Source organism: Hydra viridissima, unplaced genomic scaffold (assembly GCF_058129835.1).
Source record: "Hydra viridissima isolate aposymbiotic clone 2 unplaced genomic scaffold, HvirCarnegie_v1 scaffold_10, whole genome shotgun sequence".
NCBI lineage: Eukaryota > Metazoa > Cnidaria > Hydrozoa > Anthoathecata > Hydridae > Hydra > Hydra viridissima.
In genome coordinates, this window is record NW_028324309.1 from 14,552,726 (window position 1) to 14,571,131 (window position 18,406).

General features: G+C 28.7%; 1 protein-coding gene and 1 pseudogene across 2 annotated transcripts; both read left to right on the forward strand.

Annotated features, from left to right (window-relative positions):
* Window positions 1-16: 16 nt before the first annotated feature.
* Window positions 17-16,441, forward strand: LOC145181609 (AP-2 complex subunit alpha-2-like). 2 transcript variants are annotated; one of them, XM_090100385.1, is made up of 26 exons: window positions 17-217; window positions 762-830; window positions 965-1,107; window positions 5,678-5,871; window positions 6,000-6,132; window positions 6,242-6,343; window positions 7,359-7,461; window positions 8,836-8,897; window positions 9,104-9,192; window positions 9,269-9,340; window positions 10,419-10,515; window positions 10,837-10,974; window positions 11,081-11,188; window positions 11,293-11,465; window positions 11,848-11,977; window positions 12,562-12,670; window positions 13,303-13,433; window positions 13,557-13,602; window positions 13,746-13,872; window positions 14,442-14,524; window positions 14,700-14,786; window positions 15,159-15,282; window positions 15,366-15,482; window positions 15,596-15,665; window positions 15,745-15,879; window positions 15,970-16,441. In XM_090100385.1, the coding sequence occupies exons 1-26, from the start codon at window positions 154-156 to the stop codon at window positions 16,045-16,047; spliced, it is 2,784 nt and encodes a 927-aa protein (XP_089956511.1). In that variant the 5' UTR covers window positions 17-153; the 3' UTR covers window positions 16,048-16,441. The 2 variants fall into 2 exon arrangements, with proteins under 2 accessions (XP_089956511.1, XP_089956512.1); XM_090100386.1 differs by having other exon boundaries at window positions 13,303-13,430.
* LOC149883258 (uncharacterized) lies at window positions 2,359-4,620 on the forward strand (annotated as a pseudogene).
* Window positions 16,442-18,406: the final 1,965 nt, after the last annotated feature.

Sequence of the window (18,406 nt, forward strand, 5' to 3'; positions counted from 1 at the left end):
ACCTTTTTTAAAAATTATCACGTGATCAAATATACAATTATAAATGGCGATAAGTTTATCTATTAGGCGATGAATTCCGATTAGTGCGTATTTGTATCACAAGTTTGAGGATTCCTTATTTATTTTGTACATAGGTTTGTTCCATAGATCAAAATGCCGGCTGTTAAAGGTGAAGGAATGAGAGGGCTTCAAGTATTTATCTCAGATATTAGAGCTTGTAAGTGTTAATATCTTCAAATTTACTTTCCTAAAATCTTACAGAAAATGTCTGATAAACCTAAGGTTTTTTGTACGAGTTTTTGTGCTTGTGATTCGCCCATTCAAGTTAAAAATATAAAACAAATATATCTAGATCTTTTGATCTAACGCTTAGAAGTTATTTAAGTTAACTAAAAGATCCTAAGACTTTTGGTCACACCCCCTCCCCTTCCTCTCTTCCTTACATTAAACAAAATCAAGATTCTTATCTTAAGTGTTTTTAAAACTGTTTCATTTAAAATGCCATAGTATATTAAGCTTAAAAAAGTTTTTATTTTTATCCATATTTATATATTTACATCTTAATAGTTATGAGTGGCCATATTTTAATGCTTTTAAGTGTTTTACCACCCCACTCTACCTGGTTCCTATGGGCCTTTAATGGTTATTCATGCAGAATTCAGAATTTTCATTTTTCTTGCTTGTGTTATCAAAAAATATTTCTGATTAAATGACACTTTCCTTAAGATTTGATTTATTTAGACTTGTTTTTTTACTTTCAGGTAAATCCAAGGAAGCAGAGATGAAGCGAATAAACAAAGAGTTAGCAAATATTAGGTCCAAATTTAAAGGTTACATAATTTTTTAGTTTTAACTTTGAAATTATATATTTGGAATTTATAAGACATTTATATGCAGATATTTATAAGAGTAAAGTCTCTGTATTCCTTAAAGTAACTTTTAAATAAAGTTTTGCTCTATGTAGGAGACAAACAAATGGATGGGTACCAGAAAAAGAAGTATGTCTGTAAACTGCTGTTTATTTTTCTGCTGGGAAATGACATTGATTTTGGTCATATGGAAGCTGTCAATCTTCTTTCTTCCAACAAGTATTCAGAGAAACAAATAGTGAGCATTTAGAAATTCATTTTTTGCGACTGAAACATTTTTAGCAGTTATTTAATCCTTAAATATAAAGATTTAGATTTCAAAACTTTGTCATACAGAAAATATGTAAGGAAAATTATGGAAGCAGAAAGATGACATATATAGTGACTGGAATATTGTCAACAAGAGTGAAAAGTGAAGAAATTGTGTCATATATGGGTGATTTTCCTGGTTTTTACATATCATTATCTACACAATGTAAATAGGTTAAATGTGCAATTTCAGAGTTCCAAGTGCAACGGTTTAGAAATTATAGCCTTACAAACACTCTCAGGTAGCCCCCCTCGGCTCCTCGAATGGTAAAAATAGACAACTTTAAGGCCTTATAACTTTTTTCTAGCTTTCAACAAGTGGCTCATTTTTTCTAGAACTATTTTCTAGATAGTTCTGTCTTAAAAATAATGATTTTCATTAGCTTGTATCATGTTAGAAAAAAACTACAGCCTCCTCAACTTTTGTAAAATTCTGAAAAATGCTAAAAATGTAAACATCACAAACTTGTCATGTTCACAACAAAAATGGCAGCATTTTTTAATAGCCCTATTTTTCAATTATCAGGGTTGAATAGCCTTTTTGGAAACCAGTGCCCTTTCAACTTGCCTCCTGGCCCATGAGAGATATAACCTATCATAAGTCATTTCCTAAAAAAAAAAGATATGGTTGGTTACTTTCTTCCTAATCTGGACTTTATACTGGATAGGAGCACAACTAAAGGGGTAATAACTATATAGAGCCTGCATTATTGTTCAAAGGTGATACTCAACAAAAAATTTAGTTAATCATAAAATTGCAATTTAATCTTTATTATGTTGATTTTTTTACAGTTGATTGAATTGCTAATAACTTAAGGCAAAAGTAGGACAGTGGGTTCATACATTACTGACAATAAGAAGCAGAACAAGACTAATCAAGCCATTATAATATTGATTTGATGTTTTGTTTAAATAAATAAATTTTTTTTACAAAGTATGAGTTTCAATTTTATTAGTTAATTTTAACTATTTATCTAAAAATCCAATGATTCTATATAATATACCCTTTTGCAAATGTAAATATATAATCATTTATAACTCAAAATTACTTACCTTGATATTTTTCTGTTTTATAAACTTTGTTATTAATTGTTGGATCTTATGTATGTATGTATGTATGTATGTATGTATGTATGTATGTATGTATGTATGTATGTATGTATGTATGTATGTATGTATGTAGAATCAATTCATTATTGAACCTACTTCTCCTATATAACTTCATTTAAATTTATACAGAAGAAGGTTCAATAATATTTCATCTTGATTAAACTTATTAGATAAACATGAATACTTGTTCTATTGGTATTGAGCTAAAGTTAGATTGTCATAAAAATACATACTGCACTCAGTCTGAAATTTCAGAAATATTAAATCAAGATACATACTTGCTGACCTTAAGAACTGGAATAAAAAATATTTATCTGCATCCAATTTGCACTCACCACAGGCTACAATTTATTAATTACTATTTAACATACCATAAATCATGTTGTGACCCTTTCTCAATTCATTCAAAGATTGTTAAAGGAAACTTGACAACCGTCACTCTGGAACATAATCAACTGAATTCTAATTTAATTCCTGGGAAAAAGATATGTTTTGGTTGTGTAAGAAAAATCAAGAGTGTTGAAGAAGTTGACAAGAGACATGACCCAGATTATATATCACCTGATAACTCTGTCATCCAAATTGATACTATAAATCCTTGTCTTATTAAATTTGGTGTGTCTCCTATTAAAAGATCATCCAGCATGAGAATGCTACAAATAGACAATAAAATAAAAAAGAAAGTTAAGTTGCTAAATGAATCTTTAAATGCATCTGAACAAGATGAACTACAAATTAGTATGCTCAAAAGTTCCTCTTTAGATTTCATTGTAGAACAGCTTAAACAAAAGTTTCATAATGAGATCAACATTTCACAAAAAATAAAATTGCTCACTTTAGTTCCAGTCCATTGGACTATTCAGGAAACAAATGAATTTAAAACAACACAATATATGGTGAAGCAAGCAAGAGCTTTGCAGGATGTTAAAGGAATCCTTGGTGAGAGATCAACAGACATAAAAAATCATAAAAAATTGACTACTAAAGTTGTAAATCAAATTGTCAACTTTTATGAGGATGATAGTAACAGCAGGTTATTGCCAGGAGCAAAGAATTGCATTAGCATAAAGTCAGTCGATGGTAGACAGCACATTCAAAAGCGACTCATACTATGCAATCTTTCAGAACTTTACCAGAATTGGTTAGAAGAATCAAAATCCAATGGTATAGTAAAGGTGGGACTGACATCATTTGCTCTTTTAAGGCCACAACATTGTATTGTTGCAGGAAAATCTGGCACGCACACAGTCTGTGTTTGTATTGACCATCAAAATCCAAATCTTATGGTTAAATTATTAAAAAAAGAATTAAAGTCAAAAGATCTAATGACCTTAGCTGTATGTTCAATAGAAAATAAACCATGTATGTTTCATGAGTGTGAGAAGTGTCCTGGAAAAGAGAGAATTGAAAAAAAGTTAAATGAACTGTTAGGGGATTCAGCAAATGAAATAACTTATAAGCAATGGGTTGAAAACTGATAGATGCTCCTTAGAAACTATAGTTAAAAGTCCTGATGAGTTTTTAGAAGAGTTAACAAACAAGTTATATAACCTCACGAAACATCATTATGTCAGCAAATCCCAAACATGCTTTTCAAAGCAGCTCAAAGAAAACATGAACCCAAATGAATATTTAAAAAAAAATTTGATAACAATTACCTATTCTAAACAAACTGTTTTCAGTTTGTTTAGAATAGGTAATTGGAAAAAGTATTATGATTTATGTTAACTTTTTTTCAGATTTATCTACATTTCTGAAGCCGAAACAGCTGCTATTACACAAGAAGTGCTTGCTAAACGATTTGAGAATGTTCCTGCTATTAAAGGAACTTGCTCATATTATTTTTCACCTCAATCATGCTGTATAAAAGCTTATGTAACATCAATGAGCAGTACATTTGACTCTTTTCACATGCTGGAAGATACTTGGGTTAACACACAAAAATCGATAAATACTGATATTAATATTACTGATTGGGTATTAGTGAATTATTTTGGTGAATTTTTTCCTAGTAAGATAACTGATCTTAAAGGTGACACAGTTTGTGTTAGCTGTTTACAAAAAGCAGGCAATTATTTCAAGTATCCAACAACCACATATATGCATTAGTATCCAGTTAGTGACATTATTGCCAAATTACATGAGCCTGAGCTCAAAATCACTAAAGGGTTTTACTCTTATCTTATTAAAAAAAAGATGAAATGAATTATCACATATAATTGTTTTCAACTACATTATTATGTATTGCCATTATTAAGGGAGTATACAAGAATTTTGAAAAAAAGATAACTATGCTTTTGACATAAATAACAATGTTGGGCTAGAAATGTTTTTTATAACAATTATATAGAATTTTTTAAAACAAATAACAGACAGTGGGTTACATCTCTCACATGGGCCGGGAGGCAGGTTGAAGGGGCACTGGTTTCCAAAAACGCTATTCAACCCTGATAATTGAAAAATAGGGTTATTAAAAAATGCTGCCATTTTTGTTGTGAACATGACAAGTTTGTGATGTTTACATTTTTATATAGTTAGATCTAATGGCCTTAATTGCTGTTAATATCAGATCAATACAAAGTGTTAGAAAAATTAACGAGCTATCCCCAAATGGCTGAAAATGGGACTTTTTAGTAAAGTGGACTATATATTTTTAGATAAAAACTGATTTCTAAAGTGTAACAAGCTGCTTATATTTTGCCCACTTGTTGCAGACAATTGTAGCTAATCAGAAAACTAACATGTAAGGACTTGTTGATGAATAGAAAAATACTACGGTTAACTTCATTTTGCCTTTTTTTAGCATTTTTCAGAATTTTACAAAAGTTGAGGAGGCTGTAGTTTTTTTCTAACATGATACAAGCTAATGAAAATCATTATTTTTAAGACAGAACTATCTAGAAAATAGTTCTAGAAAAAATGAGCCACTTGTTGAAAGCTAGAAAAAAGTTATAAGGCCTTAAAGTTGTCTATTTTTACCATTCGAGGAGCCGAGGGGGGCTACCTGAGAGTGTTTGTAAGGCTATAATTTCTAAACCGTTGCACTTGGAACTCTGAAATTGCACATTTAACCTATTTACATTGTGTAGATAATGATATGTAAAAACCAGGAAAATCAGAGATGGTACCCCTAAAAGTTTTCTTAAAATTGGTTGAAATATAATGATCTGACCCATATATATAAAAAAAAACAGCATAATTATGTCATATTTAAAAATGATTTAATTTCTGTTGCAATTAAAGAGAATAGTTTTCAAAATGTTGTCAGTATTAGATGTGAGATTTTAATTTTAATTTCTTTTTAGTTTTTTGATGTTAATATTTTTTTAGTTGTTTCTAGTTAATTATTATAACTTTCTTCTATTGTTTTAGTTGTTGTTGATTTCTAGGGTTATCTGTTTATCTCAGTGCTTATTGGTGCAAATAGTGAATTAATTAAACTAATCATCCAAAATATAAAGAATGACTTAAATAGCAGTAATCCAATCTTTGTTTCTCTCGCCCTTCAATGTATTGCAAATATTGGTAGTCAAGAAATGGTGGAGGGGGTTGGACAAGATATTCCTAAAATACTTATTTCAGGGTATAATTTGAGAGTTGATTAATTTATGATCAGCTTATATATCATCTGATAGCTAATTTGTCATCTGATAGCTAATTGCTATTTGATAATTTAAATGTACGAAATGAGTGCAATTTTCTATTTCAAAGGGAAACAACTGAAAGTGTGAAACAATCTGCAGCTTTGTGTTTAGTAAAATTATTTCGTATCAATTCTTCTGTTCTACCATGTACTCCAGAAATGGCTTCCAGGATTTGTCAAATGATAAATGATGCAAATTTGGTAAGTTTTTTCTTTTGAAAGTGCAGTGGTAATCAATTTTCTTTATAATGAATAATGTATATATTGGTTACATAAGTTTTTCTTTACAGAAAACAATTTTGTTTTTAAGGGTGTGGTTACTTCAGCTGTAAGCCTAATTTTAGAGATAGTACAGAAGTCTCCTGATGACTATAAAGGATGTGTTAGCTTGGCAATTAACAGATTGTCAAAGGTTTTTTATATTCAATTACTTAATCCTTTAGAATTTTTTAAATATTCTTCATTGCTGAAAGGTCTCAGTTATTCATCAGTGATCATTTTTAATTGCTGAGTAATCTCAGTTATTGTTGGTAAAAAAAGATTAGAAAATAACATAAATTGTCATTACCAAGTTATCAAATCACTTAGGCATTCTTAAAATGTACTTGGTTTAGTTTCTATTTTTTTAAATTAAATGAAGTATAATGTTACAACAGATTAGTTTGAATATAAACCATTCAATAAGTATATTCATTCTTTTACCCAGTGAGTATACTACTACTACTAAGCCATTCTACATAGATTTAATCAAAACACAATTTTATTTAAATCACAGCTTGAATATTTGTTCAAAGCAAGTACCTAATTATAATAAAAGATAATACTATCATGAAAATACTAACATTATTGTTTACAAACATCATCACAGAAACAGATTTTAAATGATAGCATACACTTCACCACATGAAATATTAATTTGATTTTAATGTCTTTCCATTCTAGTTATAATAGAGTAGTTTTTAAATGTAAAACATGATAAATTAAAAAAATGTTAATGTAAAAATAATTAAATAATACATTGTGTAACCTTTAATTACTATCCAATCAGGTGCATTGATGATAGTTATCATGTATCCATTAACACCTATATTATTTATTAACACCATTATGAACATTTATGTGCTTTCATATTAATATCACAAAATTATATATAATTGTTTAATTGAAAAAAATTATTGATGGGCAACGATTGATTATATTCAGAGGCTAACCACCAACAATTTTGAGTTAAATTTTAGGCTGTTCTGCAGAATCTAAGTATTTTGGTAGTTGGCAGTATCAAATATCTTAAGTAGCTATACTGTATTTCATAAGCGATAATTGTTTTTGCTATAAAATCTGGATTTTCCATATTTTAAGGTGTAAAAAGATTACTTATTGATCTTTTTAATTTATCTTATTATTATTTTTTTTTTATACATTTTTAGATTGTTACTTCTAATGATTTGAAAGACTATACATATTATTTTGTACCTGCTCCATGGCTTACTGTTAAATTGTTAAGATTACTCCAAGTTTACCCAGCTCCTGGTAAACATTTTAGTTTTATGTTTTATATATTTGTTTTCCATCCAGCATCTTTGATGTGGATTTTTTTCTTGGCAATGTGCTACTTGCGCCTTTCTGACTGCTGACCTAAAACCATCTAGTGTTATCTAATCTCTGCACTGACATTTTACTTTTACAAGTTGGTTCAGTTTAATTTACACCAGCCTAAGATGTTATTTATAGGTACTGCATATGTACCAATTGCTTTTATATAATGATTTAAATGTCTGTTAAAGATAAATTGATTATTTGCAGCCATATTTTCTTTATTCTCTTTTCCTCAGACTGCAGGGATGAATTAGAGTGACTGTTGTATCACAATTGTTGCTTTGTTTTAACAAGGAGATCAACCTTCAACTGTTATACAGAAGCTTGGGCTCACAAAAAAACACACACAAGACTGTGTACAGCCTACCACAGATTACCACAGATTCTACTAGACTGTATCTATCGAAAGATAGGTTCCTCTAGACTGGATCTATCGAAAGAATATAGAGGGGAACTTCTATATCAGAAACTTAAAAGAATGAATCTAAGTTGATTAGGGAGAAAATTTGTTGAAATCCAACTTATTTCAGATAAATACTAGCCCATAATCATAATTTGTCACTAACTACCATTCATCTCATTAAAAATGCATTCAAATGTCAAAAGAATAAGCTTTATTGACACACAAGATTCAATCAGAAGAATATCATTATTAGAGATAGAAGCTTTTTATGGTTGAGGAATAATTTAACTCCCAAAACCACTGTGTGTTTGGGAGTTGTATTATAGTCCTGCTTAAAGCAAAAGCAACATTTGGAGGTGAACCATATTTCTTCCAGCAGGATGGTGCAACCAGGAATACTGCAAGGAGTACCCAGGCTCTCTGCAGGGAAAATTTCCATGATTTGATTCCTAAGGAAAAGTGGCAAGCTGTGTTTCCAGACAACAGCCTTAGTGATTTTTTTCTATTGTGATTTGGTCAGAGCAGATTGTGTGCTTCAAAAACTATCTATCAGTGAGCTATTAAAGACTGCTATATGCGTGGCAAAACCTTGATCAAAATGTCAATGTAGGCTCATTTTCAAAAAGCCTGACTTTATTGATTAAAGAGAAAGGTGTTTTGATTGAAAATTTTCTGTAAATTATCCATGCATTATGCAGAAATCTTTTATTATTAATAGATTTTTGTTTCTTGTCATTTTCTTGTGGTTAACATATTAGCTGGTATAAATTTACCTGAATCACCCTGTATCACTTTAAACTTAAGTTATCACTTAGACTTTTAAATTTATCCAAATAAAAATATAGCATAAAAATTTGCAACATCACTCACTTTTTCAACATTAATTTTGTGATATTTTATTTTAGATGATGCTACGCAGTTAGGAAAACTCACCGATTGTCTAGAGACAATTTTAAATAAAGCTCAAGTGAGTATTTTGCAATCTTTTGTGGTTTTGTTTTTGAAAAATAATTTTTTAAGCAATATTGAGAAAAATTTATATTTAAATTACTAACACTTATTTTTTTAATTTTTCTCACTAATAGTTAATAAAGTATTTTTATTTAATAAAGTACAAAATCTATTGTCTATCTTTAGCATTGGTTTATATGACTTTATGTCTTGTTTTTTCAGGAGCCACCAAAGTCTAAAAAAGTTCAACATCCAAATTCAAAGAACGCTATTTTGTTTGAAGCTATCAACCTTATTATTCACTTGGACAGGTATTCATTTGTTTTTTTTAACATGAGTATAATTGCATTAACTGTGTTAACCAAAATTTCCTTTTAAATTATTTAGTGACCAACATTTATTAATCAGAGCATGCAACCAGCTCGGATTGTACTTAACACATCGTGAGACTAATTTAAGGTACTTGTATTTTTGAAGGCTTGAAATATACTTTGCTATGGCATGTAGCTTATTTACAGTAATTTTTTTAGTAATTCCACTTAATATATACCTTTTTTTTAAGTTAATGTTAGCATGCAAATATAGTAAAGTTTAAACATGAATTATGTAATGTTCACACTTTCCAGTTCTAATTTTGTGAGTTGAGCAGTTAGAGTAACTTTTTTAATAAGTATAAATCTCTGTTAACAACTTTATTGAAAAAGCCTATATTTGCCACTTTACCTACTATAGTATAGAAGTATATACCATAGTATTACATTATATAATTTATTCAGAAGATGTTGATATAACTATTCATACAAAAGATATAAAAATAGAATGAAAAGGTTGGTGAAGAGAATAGAAAAGTTCAGCATGGTAGCTACTGAAAACATGGCAGCTACTGAAAACATGACTTTAAAGAATCAAGTTGTTGACCACAAAAAAACTAAATATATATTTGTTTTGTACTCTTGAAAAAAGAAAGAATATAATTTTAATGGTCATATGTCTTATATTCATCTAAATATTTTCATTTGATTGCATTTATCTAATTACATTCATTTATTTTTACTCAGGTTAAATTAAAAGTTATTATTTTTTTTTTTATAGCTGGAACTTTAAAATTCAATTTTTTGCTTTACTAGAGTTTGCAACATCCTAAAATCTTTGTTATTGTTTAAAAAAAAACAAAAACTTTTGCACCAAGGTTGTTTCTGCACAAACATTTATGAAAGTAATTGACCTATATAGAATTCTTGTTTTTTTTTTCAAAATGAAAGTTACTAGAATAGTAATAACATTTTAAGTCGGTGTAAAAAAGGAAAAACATTTTAGGGGGTTAATGTTGTATATGACATTTTGATGATATTGATATAATTTACATCATATTTTGGCCATTATTTAATCATTTTCTATACATTCAATAATAAATTCTGATAATCATTATTAGCCTGAAAATAATCTCTTATCTTAGTTTATTGCACCAAATACACGCACACACGCATATTCAAATTCGTTTTTTATTCTCATTAATAAAATGTTTCATTGTCTATAGATATCTTGCATTAGAAAGTTTATGCACCATGGCAAACTCTGAGTCTTCTGCAGAAGCAGTAAGGAAACATCAAGAAACAGTTATAACTGCACTAAAGGTGTAAATTTAACATTTTTGAAAATAAATTTCCTATAAAATGGAAGACAGGTTTTAATCAATCTATAACTAATTATGCAATTTTTTTTTGCCATTTTCTGAATTTGATAATATATTTTGCTTACTAAACTCATTTTCTGATTTTCAATTTTCTCCTCTACATCACACTTAATTGTATGTAGAACAAAGGGTAAATGTATTTTATTCAGTTCAATTTAAAGCACTTAGTGAAATAATTCGATCTTAATTATCTTGTAACTCATTTATAGCTTTTTCAAAGAAGAAAGAAGTTATTCAAAGTATATCTATTTTTTTTCTTTAGACTGAGCGTGATGTAAGTGTTCGTCAGAGAGCTGTTGATCTGTTATATGTAATGTGCGACAGCAGTAATGCATCTGAAGTTGTTTCTGAAATGTTAACCTACTTAAAACAAGCTGATTTTTCCATTCGTGAAGAGTTGGTAAGATTGATGTTGTTTACAAAGCTGTCTTCTTCAGATGTAAAAAGTTAGTCTTAAGGTTCTATCCAATTTATGATTACATCTTTTTTAATATAATGCTTTACAGGTTTTAAAAATTGCTATCCTTGCTGAGAAGTATGCAACTGATTATTCATGGTATGTTGACACAATATTAGAGCTAATCCGTATTGGAGGTGATTTTGTGGGAGAGGAGGTTTGTACTATTTATTCTTTCTATATTTTGCTATAACATTAACTTAACTTTTATATCTTTCATAAATGATTTGCAAATTTTTTGGAATTGGTGTTTTTGTAAAGGTTTGGTATCGTGTAATACAAGTCATTATAAATCGTGATGATATCCAAGGTTATGCTGCCAAAACTGTTTTTGAAGCAATTCAAGCACAAGACTGTCATGAAAATATGATAAAAGTGGGAGGTTATATATTAGGAGAATTTGGAAACTTAATAGCAGGCGATCCTAGATCATCGTTAGTTAAAAATTTAACTTTTTTTTTTTTTAATCTTGTTTTTAAATGTTTATAATTTATTTGTTGTTATAAATTTAAATGCTAATAAACCAGTCACTGATAGTTTTATATTGTTGCAATACAAAAAAATAAAGTCAAATACAAGATGTGCTTCTACTTATAAATAAGCATATAAATAAGTTTTTTAAAAAATTACTATTGTAATAAGTTGGTTTTTGCTTGTCAATCTTTGTCTATTATCCATTTTTTTTAGCATTAATTTTTCTTTGTAAAATACTTATTGAAAATGGAAATCTTTTTTTAGTTGCATTTTTATGTTTTCTCTTTTTTAATGATTATAGACCTTGTTTTCTCATTAAACTTTTTTTTGCTTATTTTTAAGTCCAATTGTTCAGTTTCAACTACTTCATCGCAAGTTCCCCCTTTCATCTGTGTCAACTAAAGCACTGCTTTTGTCAGCCTACATTAAGCTTATCAATTTGTTTCCTGAGATTAAAGCAACTATTCAAGAAGTATTTATTTTTTCATATAAGTTTTTGTATAGTATATTTGATGTGATATTTTTATCGTAAGTTCCATCAAAACTCAAAACAATGAGAGAAAGTTGAAAAAGTTTTAGATCATGTTCCTTCTTAAAGAAAATAAAGTTTACAATATGACAATGGGATGTTATAATATTCGTTTGTGGTGTCATAATTTTTGAAGACCATCATTAAAAATACAAACAAGTTTTATACTTTCAAATTTTGGACTTAAATACTTACCTTGAGTATTGTGTATCTTTAAAACGCAAAAGATTTTTTTTATGAAATAAAAATTATTTATACTCTTTTAGAATCTACAAATCAAGCCTCTTTTGTTTTCATGCTTTGGTATCACTTTAAGTTTTTCCACACAACTGCACATTTTTGTGTTCACAAAATTTCAACACATAATATTTCCTTAGTCTTAAGAAATAATTGTGGCTAAATCTTTAAAATTACAGATGTAAATATATTTCTAAAATAAGGGTGCAACATCAAGTTTGACTTGTAAGTTTGTCTATTTCATATTGTAGTATGATTATGACAAAAAATTGTTCAACATCTGTTTTTAGGTATTGGGTTCTAATGTTAATGTGTGCAATGCAGACACTGAGCTCCAACAGCGAGCAGTAGAATACTTGCAGCTAAGTAGTATTGCATCACAGGATGTTTTAGCAACAGGTAAGCTTCATTTTATGTCAACTTTTTTTTTTATATTAAACTAAGCACGGATAAAGATTTTAGTGTGAAATTTAATCATAAACCCAGTTTACATTTCATAGTTTAGAGTTAATCTGCTACTAATGCTCTATAGATTAAAGTTTTTGTCTCAGAATATCTTGACAAAAAATTTTAATAACTTAAACAATTAAAAAAAAAACAAAAAAAAAAAACATAAAGCTTAAAAAGTTTAACTTAAAAAGTTAAAATCAAATGACTAAATTAAAATATAACTGAGGCAAACTCTTTTTTGTTTAAATTTTAAGATTTTTAATTTCATAAAACAATCCCCATCTTTATAGGGCTAAAAATAATTGTGTTTTTAGTCATTGCTTAAATATCTTTCTAAATATGACTCAGTTATTATTACAGGTGCTCTCCAGTTTTATAAACTTATATTTAAAAAAGTATTACTAGGCTTGTTTATAGTTATGTAATAACTTTTTTGACATGTTACTTTAAAAGTAAATCAGTTTAAATCTTTTAAAGTTTCATCAGAAGTTGATAAATTGTAATAATAAAATTTGATCATTTTATGCTGCTTGTTGTATCGTTGGTTTCAATCCTTTTGCTTTAATTATATTTTCTTTTAGTACTTGAGGAGATGCCTCCTTTTCCAGAACGTGAATCATCTCTATTAGCAAAATTGAAAAAGAAGAAGGGTGGTGTTGAAAAAGAAGATATTGAGCAACCTTTAACAACTACAGCAAATCATTCGATGGCATTAAGTTTAATTATTAATTACTAATATATATTTCTTGGCTTTTTTTTTCAATTAGCGCAGTTTATCTTTTAAGTTTTTGATTATTCTGTTTTTTTTTATGTTTAATCTTAATATTTTCTGTAGGTCTCAGAACCTCCACCAGTAACAATGTCAATTACACCTCCTCAGAGTAAGGATCATTATTATTACTTGGTTGGTTTTTGTTTTTACAAGAATCTTTCTACTTTTTACCAAATTTGTCATTATCTTTTTGCTCAGTTTTTTAATTTTTTTTTTTTTTTTTTTTTTTTTTTTTTTTTTATACATAAATAGGTACTATCAGTAGATTATCAGCAGTATCCCCATCATCAACTGCTACACTATTGGATATTTCTGATCCTAATCATGAAGTATCTTTAAGCTTCCCTTCCACATCACCAATTACAAATAATTTAGACAAGTATGTTTTAAGAATTTTAATATCTTTTTTAAAAATAATTTTAAATTGAAAAAAAAAAGAAAAATTTTTTTTTTGTAGTTCTTGCCTGCAGTTAAAGTTGTTTTAACTTTTTTTAAATTAACATTCTCTACTATTCTCTGCTAATCTCTTTTGAAATAGGCTACTTAAGAAATTGTTGCTTTTAATTTCCCACAATCAAATTTAGCTGTTATAAATGTACCTTTGATCGCTTAAAATTTAGTTAGATAAAGTTTTGCTAGTCTGATGTAAATTTCCAGAATTGTGTTCACCAAACTCTTTCCATTTTGCAATAAAAAGCTAATGAAAATGTGTAAAAAGCTAATGAAAATGTGTAAAAACTAATGAAAATGCGTAAAAACTAATGAAAATGTGTAAAGGTAAAAAAAAATCTCATTTAAGTTTTATTTTTTTAAAAAATAAAAAAATCTTGTGTTGATTTTAACCCCTTAAATTCAAACATCGAAACAAAATTTTAGGTGGACTTTTGAAAAAAAGTTACTTTGGTTATTTTGTTTATATTATAAATATAAATAACATTTTGTTAACAGATTTGTTTGCAAAAATAATGGGATTTTGTTTGAAAATGATATCTTGCAAGTTGGTGTTAAGTCAGAATATCGGTTAAATGTTGGTAAGTTGTACATATATATACAACCACTATTTTTTCTATTGTTTTTGATGATGATGATGATGATGAAGATGATTACAATGACAATAAGGAGGAGGATTACCTCTTTTTATGTTTGTAAGGATAAGCAATAAGAATAATGGTTCATAGAATTTATTAACAAAGTTTGTATTTTAAGGGCGTCTAAGTGTATTTTATGGCAACAAGACTTCTTTCCCAATGACCAACTTTAGTGCTAAAGTTAATATGGAAGAACAAAAGGAACGTATCTTTTTTATGCATATATATATATATATATATATATATATATATATATATATATATATATATATATATATATATATATATATATATATGGAATGTAATATATTTGTGGTTTTATCTGAAAGCAATATTTTTACAAGAATGTTAAAAAAGTCATCCTCATTGATAAATGTTTTTAAGATATTGCAATTGTTCTGTAAAATAGCATGTTGGTACAAAAATTTTACAAGTTAAAGTAGCGCTCGGTACAAAAATTTTACAAGTTAAAGTAAATATGCACAAGCTAAATATATTTATTTCGCATCTTATTTTAATTTTTTAATAAATCTTTGTAGCATTACACAATTTAATTTTCCTTGAGTCGTTTTATTAGGTTTAATAATTGAGTTGCAGCCAATAAGTAACGTGATTGACGGTGGAGCACAAATTCAGCAAGTGATAAAAATCGAAGTTATACAAGATTTCTCGTGTGTCCCGACTCTCGACTTTTCATTTGTGTAAGGACGCATATTTGTATCGCCTGAATGCTTTACTTTAATTTTTTTTTCTCTGTATTATTATCGAGTTCTTTCGTTTACAGTATTAACGGTCACCCAGAGCTGCTTCAAGTTAAACTGCCAGTTTTCTTAATAAAGTTCTCTACTCCTGCGGAGATGTCAGTTGCTGATTTCTTTACGAGATGGAAAAGTCTGTCCAGGTATTTTCTATAACTAGTTTATACTCATTCAGTTGCTTTTGGGGGTTCTTATAATGCTGCCACTAAGACGAAGATGATTTAGTATTATGATCTTTGGTATTTATGGTATTTAGCCCTGGGCAAGAAAGTCAAAAGGTCTTTAGTGCAAACTATCCTATCGATACAGAATCCTCAAAGTTAAAGGTATTTTGTGGTAGATTTTCAATTAACAAATCGTTTTTTAGTCACTGCATAGATAAATTTTTGTTTTAAAATGTTTCAGCTTCTGGGGTGTAATATGGGACTGCTGGAGGGGGTTGATCCTAATCCAGACAACTTTGTTACGGCCGGAATATTGAACACTAGGAACGCACAGATTGGTTATTTATTACGTTTAGAACCAAATATTCAGGCGAAGGTGAGACTACAAATATAACTTCAAATATTTTCTTTTTTTTTTTTCATTAAATTGCATTTCTTTTGAGCCAAGTATAAAATTGATGTTTAGATGTACCGAATAACTATACGATCCTCTCGTGATGGTGTAGCTGATATCCTTACAAATCTTCTAGTTGATCAATTTTAACTTTTTAATATTTTTTATAATACCTTTCAAATACTCTGAATTAACCATGAATTAGCTACTATTATGGATAGAGTGTTCATAATGTAATATTATTAAATTAATATTATGGATTGTGCTGAGTGGGAATTTCCATTGCGGTTATGATGTTCAAAAAATCTGTAAGATTGTCAGCCTAATTTTGAGCGTAATTTTTTTATTTTTTATTTTTTGTTACATCAATGTTGCCATATATGCTTCATGACTCCTTTGGAGACTTTAGCGATGTAAATTATATATGTGTAAAACGAATAATTTTGAAAAATGAATATATCAAATGTTAAATATTTTTCTTTGATGATGTATTTCTTATCAATTACTTAGTAACTTAGGAATAAATTTTTGATCTTAACTTGAAGTGAATACTTTTTGTTTGTTGGGTGGCTCTAAGTTGTAGTCCTTTTAGCAAAATGTAAGAGATTGCGGTTGACATGAATTAAAATAACGTCCGGAGTGATGTTGGACTAAGCAACGTTAAGTTTATGCAAAAAGTTCGTCGTTATTCTTGGGTTTTCGGATTTTAGTTTGTCAATCAGGTTAGGACTTTAAGACTTCCATTATAAAAGTCAGATTTTTTTGCTTTTGAAAACGGATCGTCAAACTTAACCGCATTAGTTCCTACAAACAATAATCTGCTCTCATTGCTGCACAGAATTTTTATCCACTACAAAGGTGTGGATTGAAGTTTGTAAAAAACGCAATTGCCATTTTTGTGGCAAAATATAATATAGTTTCCGGAAGAAATTAACTGTTATCTCTAACGTTCTGCGTGGGAAAACTTCTACAGGCTATTTTAAAATTGTTGCTAAAATTTTTATCAATTATTTGTTTATTTAGGGAAATGCGTCGTTATCATAATTTAAAAAAAAAAAGCATCAAATCGATCAAACAATTAAAAAGTCACTTAAAATTTTCAAATTGTCTCTGTCGGTATAAACGGTATTATGTTCAATAAATAATAAAGATGTAATGAATTTGAACTAGTTTTTCATTTACAAATAATATATTTGGATTCCACTTATTCTAAAGCTTGGTTTCCAATAGTTGTAGGAATGTCGTACAACAGTTGCACAACAACTTTGTTTTATAATGGAAACATTTTCTAGTGTAAGTTGCACAACGCAACTTACACTAGAAAATGTTTACAACTTACACTGCGGTATCCATTAAAACGCGCAGCTTATTTTTTAATGGAAACCACACAATAACTGTCGTACAACAATAAAGTTTACAAAATATCGCCATTGTGAGGAATTATTTTAACCTCCCCTGAGACACTAATGAGTCATTACTTTCTTTATGAACTTGACAATATTTTTCCCATCCGACTGCGAATCATACAATTTACAAACCCCACTCCCCTTTTACACAGTAGTACAACCGCCTTATTTTAACACATTGAATACATTAAAACCATACATGCATTAACAACTACATACATTAACACCTACACACACGCTAATTGCATCTTGAAGACGTTATTCACAACACCATAATTTACAAAGCATGGCGACGGCTCCATCTTGTGTGTTCAAAAAAATCTCTAATGCAGAATTTATGAATGAAGTTCAAAAGTTTCCAGTTTTGTATGACAAGTTTGATAAGGAATTTAAAGACAAATGGAAAATGAAAAATACATGGGAGGAAATTGGTCGTCTGTCAAACTTCTCTGCTAATCAAGCAGAAGAAAAGTATAAAAGCATTCGAAGTAGTTATGAAAGGTGGCTGAAATCAAAATGAAATATCCCATCAGGTTCTGGAAGGAATTCAGTTCCACCTCAGTTTCTTCAGCTCGATTGACTAAATACTTTTATAGAACATCGAATATTTGTTCACCTTATGATTCTAGATTAGAAACAACGAATTTGAAGAAAAAACGTTGAGGTGGTTTGTGAGCAAGTTGAAAATATTCATCATCCATTGAACAAGGAGCTAAATAATCATTTATCTGAAGATGTGACTGAAAAAAACGATTATGTTAGTTCTTGTGTGCAAATAGAATCAAGTGAATTGACAATTCATACTAATAACATAACTAAAAGAAAAAGAAAAAAATTAGATTCTGATGATTTACTTGACAAAACTTTAGTGAAAACATTAGAAATGATTTACTCAAATATTGAAAATCCGACTGAAGAAGAGCAGGATGAAGATTATTTATGAAACCATTAATTCCACAGCTAAAGCGATTAGAAAACTATTCCAAAGCCTCGGCTGAAGTTCAAATACAAGCACTTCTTCTCAAATTAGAGTTTTCGGATAAAGATGAAACAATCGAGCCTCTCTGTTTAACCTACTAATGTGAATAAAAAATGTAAATATT